General features: G+C 34.7%; 1 protein-coding gene across 1 annotated transcript; it reads left to right on the forward strand.

The window, feature by feature from the left end:
- Positions 1–7,850: 7,850 nt before the first annotated feature.
- LOC101148636 (small acidic protein) lies at positions 7,851–9,307 on the forward strand. The gene is given in 2 exon segments (XM_019010133.4): positions 7,851–8,141; positions 8,144–9,307. Coding segments are annotated over 2 exon segments (549 nt in total). The 5' UTR covers positions 7,851–7,939; the 3' UTR covers positions 8,491–9,307.
- Positions 9,308–12,059: the final 2,752 nt, after the last annotated feature.

Genomic DNA, 12,059 nt, shown 5'->3' on the forward strand with positions numbered 1-12,059 from the left:
TTCTTCTAAAGTTGTGGTGTCATCTTGCATTCCCACCAGCAATGAATGAAAATTTCTGTTGCTCTATGTCCTTGCCAGCATTTGATGTTCTCAGTGTCCTAGATTTTGATCATTCTAATACGTATCTAGTGGTAGCTCAGTTCTTTAATCTGCAGTTTTCGATGACATATCAAGAAGATGATGTGGAGCACTTTCTTACATGCTTATTTGGCCTCTATATATCTTTTCCAGTGAGGTGTCTGCTAAACTCTTCGGCTTATTTTAAAAATCAGATTGTTTATTTTCTTATTGTTGAGTTTGAGAGTTTTGTATATTTAGGATAATAGTCCTTTATTAGATAAATCTTCTTGCAAATATTTTCTTAGAATCTGTGACTTGTCTTTTTATTCCCTTGATAGTGTTTTATGTAGAAGACATTTTTAATTTTAGGGAAGTCCAGCATATATAGTCTTTATGAATTATGCTTATTGTGTTATGTATTTTAAAAAATCAATGTCAAAACGAAGGTCATCTAATTTTGAACTGTGTTATCTTCTAGGACTTTTTTTTTTTTTTTTTTTTTTTTTTTTTGAGACGGAGTCTGGCTCTGTTGCCCAGGCTGGAGTGCAGTGGCGCGATCTCCGCTCACTGCAAGCTCCGCCTCCCGGGTTCACGCCATTCTCCTGCCTCAGCCTCCCGAGTAGCTGGGATTACAGGCGCCCGCCACCACGCCCGGCTAATTTTTTTGTATTTTTAGTAGAGACAGGGTTTCACCATGTTAGCCAGGATGGTCTCGATCTCCTGACCTCGTGATCCGCCCGCCTCGGCCTCCCAAAGTGCTGGGATTACAGGCGTGAGCCACCGCGCCCGGCCTTCTTCTAGGACTTTTATGTATATATATTTTTTACATTTAGATCTGTGATCCATTTTGAATTAAGTTTTGTAAAGAGTATGAAGTCTTTTTCTAGATTCTTTTTTTTTTTTTTTTTGCCTGTGTATGTCCAGACTCTAAGACTTTTATAAGAAAAACTGTGGTGCCATGGAGGGAAAGTATGTTAAGAGGGGTAGAAGAATTGTCTTTTGGGAGCTTTAACATTCGCTTAGAACACACATTATTCATAAGAAGTTCATAAGAAGTTAAATACTAGAATAACATAGAATTTGATGAAAAACGTACATATATATGTAATCTATGAATAAGTTAATACTATTTTAATCTTTTATTATAATGCATTATATATAAATGTGTAAACAAACCTTTCTTCCTTTATGGATTTTGAATCATTTGAATGAAAAAAGTGCCAACTGCTTGACACCTATTATATCAGAAACTTTATACCTGAACTTAATAAATGGTCATAACAATGGTATGATATATCACTATTTTTCTTATTTTATAGATCAGGAAACTAAGAAAGAGAGAAGTTAAATAACATAATGAAGGTCATATGACTAGAAAGTGAAAAATGAAAATATAACTAGGGGCTTTTTAGTGCCAAAATACCTGATCTTTCCTCTGTGCTCTACTGCTTCTGTATGGATAAGAATTGTATAATTTTTGTTAATATTTGTCTTATATTTTATACACTTATAAATATGCCACCAATGTGTTACCAGTTATGAACACTCTGAAGGGTATTTGCTACTCAGAGACAAATTACTTGATTTAGAAGTAACTTCTTCTAGTGAAAATACCTAGGACCACAATATGGGCATTCCAGATGACTTTAAGCAAGTAATGTAGACACGAAAGAGGAACAGTGGTATAAGCAGATCAATAGTTGAGTTATGAAATTTCAAAAGTATGTATATAAGCATAAGCCATCACTTTTTACATTCATTCTACAGTTATTAAAATGTTTTCAAAAAGTCCTTTTACCTAGAATCAGAATTATTGCCACATAATTATTTGTTCATTCAGTAGTCACTTGTTGATAATGGAAAGGAACCATACATGGTGACATTTAATTCTAGTTGACATTACTGTGTGCTTTTGTATTAGGTTATGATTTGCCATTCTGAGCCATTCTTTTGATTTATTTGTGGAGGAAATGTGGCACAAACTGCTATTAACTCTTCATCCAATGTGAGAACATTATGGACTAAAGTCAACATTGTTTTGAAAGCTGAAAACATGTTAAAATTCAAAATTCACTAATAAAAATAAAAACATTTAGATTTTAATAAAACCATTTTATGGAGATGAAATTTAATGATAGTGATTTTAAGCAAAGATATCTTAAGTGAATGGGAACAATTATAATTTGGTTTAAAATAGATTTAAGGCTTAAATGCATTTTTGGTGTATGTTCTAATGACATCTCTCTCTCTCTCCCCGCTTCTCATTATCTATCTATCCACTCATTTAACTGTCATATATGTGCATTGTGTGTGTGTGTGTGTGTGTAAAATATCAGCATAGTGAATTACCAATTCATAAAATTATACTTTTTCTATCTTGAAATTTATCTCTTTATGTTTATTTATCTGTCTTCATTTCTATGTTCATTTTCAATGTTTTAAATGATGGGAAAAGGAGAATTTATTTCCATACACACTTATGCAGGTGCCAATTTGTTTATAATAATGGTTTTCTGTCAGTGATTTGAAGTGAGGTAAAGAAGTTGCAGTAGGAGCGTCATTTAAATATGCAGTGAAGTCAGATTTTTCAGTCTTTGAGGAAGTGGAGGGAACTAAGGATAAAGTTGTGATCCACGCAGACTTAATTAACTAATTTATCTCAGGCATTTTATATTCATAATATTTTATCCATTCTAAGTTACACATTTTTAATTTACGTTTTTCTCCTCTGAAAAATAGGTGCACCATACAATTGATGGTGTTTTACAATAATTGACCAGGAAGAAATTGTGATATAGTTTTTATTATTGCATATATATGGAGTGAGTCATAGATATTTTTCCCCACACCAATAGTGTATATACCCTGAACTGCTACAAAAGTTGAATTCAATTGACATTTTAGTGTCAGATGATTCAATGATCATTTGAGAAAGAAATGAGTCACAGTTGTTACCTTGAAGCCTTCCACTGATAATTTATAGCAAGATCAAAAAAGTGTTAAATGTGGAGACTTAAAAATAGTATTTAGAAACTGAGATCTGGTGCTAAGTGTTACCTATTGCTATGGGTGTGTCACTGCTTCTAGGTCCTTTTAGTAGACAGACCTGAAAAATATGTATAATTACCATGTATATACATACATATTAATATGTATTTCTATACCAATCTATCTCTATATAGGCATTAATATAAATATGAGTTCATATGAATACCTGTGACTCTAAACCAGCATCACAGGATTTGTTTGAGCCCCTACCCCCTTGGTTATTTCTATTTTCTTTATCCAGCAGTGGAAAAACCTGACTCCCATTATCTATAATATATTTATTTGTTCAATCCTAAGTTAACATAAAATGGTTTCAGAATTGCTAACACATACTCCTGTGAGAAGCAAATTTACCAGCTAGAGTACAGTGTTGGTATACAGTACATTTTGTCTCTTGCCTTGCAGATAAAATGTTATTTTTTAAAGCTAGCTTCTAACTATCTCTTCAGAGATATTTGAAGTATGGAAAGCACTCGATCTCCCAATTTGGTGGCTTTGAAAATGGAGGAAGGAGCGTACCAGCCAAGGAATGTAGTCTGCCTTAAAAGTGGAAATTGACCATGGCTGACAGTCAGCAAGGAAACCGGATATGAATTCAGCCAGTAACCTGAATGAAGTTGAAAGTAGACTCTCAGAACTTCAAGTAAGGAAGGCAGCCTTGCCAATACATTAATTTCAGTCTGTGATACCCAGGGCAGAGAAACCAGCTGAGTCTATTCAAATTTCTAACTTACAGGGCAGTGAGTTAATACATTTTTGTTGTTTTAGACCATTAAGTTCATAGTAATTTGTCATAGGAGCAATAGAAAATAAATGCCACATCCTTCCTAATAACTCATAACCTCAGTCTACTATGAGAAAAGATAAAATGTGAAATACCTTACCTCTGCTCTTCAAAAGAGTCAAGGGCATAAAAGACAAGGAAAGACCGAGGGACTGTGACAAAATGACGGGCACTAAAGTGACAGTGGTAAGTAAATGCACTATGAGTTCCTGGATTGGATTCTAAGACAGGAGAGAGACGAGTATGGGCAAGATGGTATAATTCCATAAAGTCTACAGTTTGATAATATGAACCAATGCTAATTTATCAGTTTTGAGAATTATATGTGGTTATGTAAGATAATAGCATTGGGAGAAGCTGGTTGAAGTTACACGGAAATGCTCTTTATTGCTTTTGCAACTCTATTTTAAGTCTGAATTTATTTTAAAATAAAAAGAAAACAATATGGAATAGGAGTCAGGATTTTGTGGGAAAAAATCCTGAGCAGTATAAGAAATGCTGCTTTTCTGATTTGCTTAATGACACAGAGCAAGTGTGGGGAAAATGCACTTTCAAGTAAAAAATGATTTAGAAGAGTGGTACACTAGGGAGATTTAAGAATAATGGGACCAATTTGTTTTGCTTTTATTACTTTTATATACAACATAATAATATATACAATATAAATCCATAGCGGAAAGATTTTTAAAAAGAACTATTTTTATAAGTATAAAATAAAACAATTAGAAAACATTGTTCTAACTTAATTGGCAGCATTTATAGTGATAATGGTGACATGAGAGCCTTTTACAATGTAAAGCATCTTAAATTTGATAAAATGTTTGTATAGCATTTAATCTTTACATCAAACGTGAACTATTTCTTAATATTACTATATACAAAGGGGAATCTAAGATTCAGCGATATCAATTTACCTGAACCCATAGTATTAATAAGGGGCATTGCTGGAATTCAAAGTAGCTCTCACAGCTACAGGAATTATATACTTATTCCAGAATAAGCCACCTTCTCTAATAAATGAAAGTACAATAGGTCACAAACTCTACCCTGAACTCCCAATATTAATGTTCTAATATCTTAGACTGGTATATCTAACATATAGTATATTAATTTGGAACTAAAAATAATTCTATAAGTAAGTAATCCTATTTATAAGGGTGAAATGTTGAAAATTAGAAGATAATCGCATGTTGATCCACTCTTGTGATGTTAATGACATCCTGAGACACAAAGTAGCCATTTGAATTTGAGAGTGGATTCATTTTATTTTCTTTAGATCAATTAAATTAGTAAAACATGCAATATTGTAAATTATGTTAAAATAACAATTTTCAGCCTAATAAGATAGTGAAGACAGAGGTAACAGTGGTGAATCTTCTCATTTTGAAGATTCTATAGTTTTTGTGTGAATTTGAAGCACAAAAAATTCAGCAAATATAAAGCATAAGGTATCATATGAGTTATTCAGTGGTACTTGCTGATTTTTGAGAAAGAAGCATGCAGAACAAATAAAGGTGTTTAATTTCTATTTCATCCTTTGTGCCATGCCAGTCAAAACATTTTCTGTTTATTTCAAAGCTTTCTGAAATGAAATATTTTAGAATTGGTTTTTGCTTTCAACACCCAGTGCCTTAAAAATGGCATTTAAAAAGTTATAAACCTGAATGAGAAAGAAAAACAATATTTGGAAATCCTTGAAATTTAGGGAATTATCAATACATACACTTTTTGTGTTTTTGAAGTTAGGTTGGTCAAATAAGTCCAACTAATTTGAGTTTTTTAATATACATTGTCATAAACAAATTCAAGATAATTTAAAAGAAAACTTTTAAAGAAATACTTTTAAAGAAAATACTATGGTATTTTCACAGTAGTTTTAACTATTGATTTACCTCCTTGAAATATTGATTTTTTAATACCAAAGTTGGGATATTTGGGGAAAATATCTGGATCAGACTACAACCTGGAAAATATTATCAGTATTATCTAAAAAATCCAAGATATTATTATCATCATCACAGCCATCATCTATACCACATTTAAGTTTTTTGAGTATTCACTTTTTGGAAGTATTAGTAAAAAAAGTATTAAAGTATAAATTGAAACAGCCACTGAAATTCTAGTCAAATAAAGAACCTGCTTATTTAATTCTTAATAAAAAGGAACAAGTATAAGTAAATACATTATTATTCCTTGGACTTTTTCTTATTGTCAGAAACTATTTAAATACAGAAGCAAGATGGCTAACTAGAGATGTCAGATATGAGTTCTCAGAAAAAAAGATCCAACTTTACAGGTGAATGATCATGGCCTGAGTGGAATACTGAGGGAAGAGTGCCAAAACCTATTGAAAAAGTCATGGGAAGAAGCTGGGGGTACAGAAAAAGAAGGCAGCAAAGAGCTTGCTAGAGACTGACCCCCAAGGAACTTTGGAACTCCATGGAAAAGGTAGGCAAGAGTGATTATTTTCTCCCTCATCCCTGTGTCAGGCTGTTAACTAATGAATTTTTGGAGCACTACTCTACCTTTGCAAGCCCAGGCACTGCTGTTGGCAGATATTTGGGACCTTCTGGAGAGCAGAGCGCCTGGAAACCAGCTCGTGTGGGTTTGCTGGCTTTCCACTCAAACCCAAACTGAAGCAATGAGCACCATACTGGTTGTGCACCCATTGTGAGCCACTATCCTGCCCAGAGAACCTTATCACTGTTTCTCCACATCACTAGATCCGCTGCAAACATTCCATAGAATCTGCTCTGAAATGTGGCAACCACAGGGACCAGTGGGACTCTGTGGAACTGTGGGATCCCCAGAGATCTAGCCTTCAGCACAGATTGCCTCTAGGGGAAGGATAATTGAAGTCCACCAAAGAGCCTCTGCAGGCAAAGGGAACCAGATCACACACTCTCTACTGCTCGGCAGCCTCTTGCTTGTGACCAGAAAGTGGCTGTGTACCTTCCAGTGGAGATGTGGGCATGGTGCTCGTCTGTGAAGAGGGGAAGTGCTGTTCCACCTCAACAGACAGGAGGAAACAGTGGCTGGGAATGGATGTGGAGCTTCTGCTACCCCCAATTCACTACTGGAGATGCAGCCATGGCTTCTCCCCCTGAAAGTTGGTGCCAGTGTACTTGGAGACAGCCTTTTCAGCACTATTGGAGCAGCTGTTTCCCCACTGAAAGTGTGTCGACTGGCCTGGGCTTGCATGAAGGGTGGAGCTCATTTTCTCCCCTCTGGGCAGCGTGGCAACATTCCTGCAGGGGAGCTCATACCAGCCACAGAGTTGTCTATTTTGGGTTGGGGAAAGAGATTCTGCTTTGCAGTCATTTGAGCAGCAGCCATAAGATGGGTGTTTTACATAAAAAAAAATTCAGCATGAAAACTCTGGCTGTGCAAAGAAGCAGGTGTTCCAACACCCTCAAAAAATAACACTAGCTTTTTAGCAATTATTCCTAATCAAAATGAAAATTATAACATGACAAAGATTCAATATATGGATTGTAAGAAAGATTCAAAATATGGATTGTAAAAAAACTCAGTGAGAACCAAGAAAAATTGAAAACCAACACAAAGAAATTAGAAAATCCAGGATATAAAAAAGAATATATATATAAATGGATTCTGGAACTGAAAAATTTACTGAAGGAAGTTCAAAATATAGTTGAAAGTTTTAATAATATAGTACATCAAGGAGAAGAAAAAATTTCAGAGCTTGAAGGTTGGTTTTTTAATTTATCCAGTTACAGAAAAATAAAGACATAAGAATTTCAAAAAATGAACAAAGCCTTCAAGAAACATAGGATTTTGTAAAATGACCAAATTAAGCTTGATAAGCAAAAGTGACCAAACTAAGCATCATAAATGGAGACATAAAGCCTTTCTCAGGTAAACAAACTCTAAGGAAATTCATCAACACTAGACTGGTCTTACAAGAAATGCTCAGGTGTTCTGGAGTGGTGCTGCTTGGGCCGGTGGAGGATTGCAAGCTGCTGGTGTTGCGGATGGGGAGAGCGGCGAGAGGGTTTGGCATTTTTCGTCGGGATCCCCGCAAGGATGAGTGCTGCCAGAGAGTCTCACCTGCATGGCGTGAAGTATTCAGCCTTCCCAGACGACGATCTGGGATCTAGCAATTGGGAGGCAGCAGACTTGGGTAATGAAGAGAAAAAACAAAAGTTCTTGAGACTTATGTGTGCAGGAAAGAAAGAACATACTGGTCATCTTTTTATAGGAGATCGCAAATCAACGTCTCACTTCCAAACGGGGAAGAAGACAAGAAAATTAATGAAGAACTGGAGACTCAATATCAGCAAAGTATGGACAGTAAATTATCAGGAAGATATCGGCGACATTGTGGACTTGGCTTCAGTGAGGTAGAAGATCATGATGGAGAAGGTGATGTGGCGGGAAATGATGATAACGACGATGATGATTCACCTGATCCTGAAAGTCTAGATGATTCTGAAAGCGATTCAGAGTCACAGAAAGAAGAATCTGCTGAAGAACTTCAAGCTGCTCAGCATCCTGATGAAGTGGAGGATCCCAAAAACAAAAAAGGTGCAAAAAGCAATTATAAAATGATGTTTGTTAAATCCAGTGGTTCATAACTCCCAAATGCTTAGTCTTTGTATTAAAAGTAAGCCTTATTGTTATAATGCACAGTGGAGGACTGCTTATAGAGCACAGACCTTTGTATTATAATTTTTAAAAAGACCCTTTTAAATAATTACAAAGAGTGTTTGCTTTCAAATGCCATGGGTTACACTTTTATGGGCATGACTATAACCATTTTTGTAAAGAGTAAGAGTTGTATAAGATAAGAAATAAATACAGTACTCAACTTCCTTTCATATTAGCATCATCAACCCTCTAATTCACCTTATGGGGGAAATGCTTCTTTTTGTTTGTGATAGCTATTTTATCATTTCCTTCATATTTTTCTCTTGTAAAAATGTATTTGATACTGTGATATGTTCATGAAAAGTATTATTTAATTATTCTTTGTTACAGTAGAGCTGTTCATCATGGATATTTCTGCTGCCAGTCACAATCTAAATTAATTTTGGCAAAAGATTGGGTACTTAGTTTCCTGTTACTGAGTTAGCTCTACTCTTTTGGACCAAAGCAACATGAAAGCAAGTACTTTTCACACTTGTTAAGATGGAGTTATAACTGTCATACATTTGGAATATTATGATCCCAAGTAGTCTTTTTATAATTTGGATTATATCGTATGTTAGATTTTTGATAAAATTTGGCCAATTTTTACAGAAGAAATTATTTCTCTGATCATTTAGTTCTATCTATTTAGAAATATGTAGAACTGGATTTTTTTTTTAACTAATATGTGACCAAAGTTAATTTTGTCCCAAAGGTCTAAATAAAGAGCAGTTTCCCATAAAAAAAAAAAAAAAAAAAACGAAATGCTCAAAGGATTTCTAAACATGGAAATAAAGAATGATACTTGCCATCATAAAAGCACATATAAGTACAATGCTCACAAATCTATAAAGCAGTTCCTCAATTGAGACTGCAAAGCAACGAGTTAACACCATTATGACAGGAATGGAACCTCACATATCAATACTCACCTTGAATGTAAAAGGCCTAAATGCTCCATGGAAAAGATATGAACTGGCAAATTGGATAACAAAGCAAGTTCTAACAATTAGCTGCCTACAAAAGACCCACCTAATGGGGAAAGATGCCCACAGACTCAAAAAAAAAAAACAAAAAACGAGAAAAGATATTTAACACAAATGGAAAGCAAAAATGAACAGGAGTAGCTATGTGTATATCAGATAAAATATACTTTAAATGAACAAACCTAAAAAAAAACAAGGTCATAAAATAATGATATTTCAATTTAAGAAGAAGATATAACTATTTCAAATATATATGAACCCAACATTGTAGCACCCAGATTCATAAAACAAATACTATTGGTCCTAAGGAAAGAGATAGCAATAGAGTAATGGCTGAGAACTTCAATATACCACTTACAGCACTAGATAGAATATTGAGGCAGAAAATCAGCAAAGAAAACTTTAAACTGGATTCTAGGCCACAGGCACCTAATAGACATTTACAGAACATTCTACCCAACAAACACATAATATACAATGTTCTTATCTGTACATAGAACATTCTCCAAAATATACCACATGGTTGGCCATAAATTGAGTCTTATTAAATTCAAAAAAATAAAAATTGTATCAAGTATCTTCTTGGACCACAGTAGAATAAAATTAGAAAAGAAAAGTAACTGTCAAAACTACACAAATGCATGAAACAAAATACCTTGCTCCTGGATGATTTTTGGGTAAACAACAAAATTAAGACAAAAATAACAAAAAATTTGAAATTAGTGAAAATAGACACAATATATTAAAACCTTTAGCAGTTCTAAGGGGAAAGTGTATAACAATAAGTGCCTACATTAAGGAGACAAATTTATCTCATACTAACATTCTAACATTTTAAATCAAAGAACTGGAAAAACAAGAAAAAAAAAAACCCAAGGGTGGCAGAAGAAATAACAAAGATAAGAACAGAACTAAATGAGATTGAAAACACAAAAATGATACAAAGAGCAACAAAATGAAAAGTTGATTCTCTGAAAGGATAAACAAAATCTATAGGTTGGTAGTGAGATTAAGGAAAAGGGTAAATGATTCAAATAAGCACAATCAGAAATGGGACAAAGGGGAAGCAAGAACATCTTCACATTTTGATAAGAGAGCAGGTGGGGGAAGTGCCACACACTTTTAAACTCAGATGTCATGAAAATTCACTCATTATCATGAAAATAGCAAAGGAAAATCTACCCCATGATGCAGTCACCTCCCATTAGGTCCCTCCCCCAACACTGGGAATTAAAATTTAACATGAGATTTGGATGGGGACACACAGCCAAACAATATCACAATCTTACTGATACTGTTCCGAAAAATAAAGATGAGGAGGGATTCCTCCCTAATGCAGTTTATGAAACTAGTATCATCATGATACCAGAATCAGGAAAACATACAACCAAAAAGCAAAACTATAGGCCAATATCCCTGATTAGCATAGACAAAAAAACTTCAACAAAATACTTGCAACGTGCATCCAAAAGCATATCAAAAAGACAATTGATATGGTTTGGATGTTTTCTACTCCAAATATCATGTTGAAATCTGATTTGCAATGCTGGTGGTGGGTCCTGGTGGGAAGTAATTGGATAATAGGGATGGATTCCTCATGGATGGCTTAGCACCATCCTCCTGGTAATGAATGAGTTCTTTCTCTGTAGTTCACGTGAAATCTGATTGTTTAAAAGAGTGTGGCACTTCCCCTTCTGTCTCTTTCTCTTTCACTCTCTCGTTACCTCTCTCATCATGTAACATGCCTGCTCCTTCTTTGCCTCCCACCATGAGTAAAAGCTCCCTGAGACCTCACCCAAAGGCAATCAGATGCTGGTGCTATGCTTTCTGTAACAGCTGGCAGAATTGTGAGCCAACTAACTAGAACTACAGAAGACTGATGAAAAAAATCACAGATGACATAAACAAGTGGAAAAACATCCTATGCTCATGGATTGGAAGAATCAATATTATTAAAATGAACATACTGCCCAAAGCAATCTACAGACTCAACACAATCCCTATCAAGTTACCAAGGTAATTCTTCACAGAATTAAAAAAAATGTTAAAGTTCATATGGAACCACAAAAGATACTCAAAACACAAAGCAATCATAAGCCAAAAGAAGAAAGCCAGAGGTATCACATTACCTAGCTTTAGACTGTAGCAACTCAAAAAGCGTGGCACTGGTAGAAAACTAGACATATAGGTCAATGAAATAGAATAGGGGACCCAGAAATTAAGTCACATACCTACAACCAACTGATCTTTGACAAAGTTGACAGAAATAAACAATGGATAAAGAACGCATTACTCAATAAATGGTGCAAGGAAAATTGGCTAGCCATACACTTCTGAATGAAACTAGAGCCCTATCCCTTGCCATATATAAAAGTTAACTCAAGATGAATTAAAGACTTCAGTGTAAGCCCTGATAAAAAGCCCAGAAGAAAACTTGGGGAAAACTCTTCTGGACATTGGCCTAGAGAAGGAGTTTGTGACTAAGACCCCTAAAGCAAATGCAACAAAAGCAAAAATAGACAAATGGGTTT

Source organism: Gorilla gorilla, chromosome 15 (assembly GCF_029281585.2).
Source record: "Gorilla gorilla gorilla isolate KB3781 chromosome 15, NHGRI_mGorGor1-v2.1_pri, whole genome shotgun sequence".
NCBI classification, from domain to species: Eukaryota; Metazoa; Chordata; class Mammalia; order Primates; family Hominidae; genus Gorilla; species Gorilla gorilla.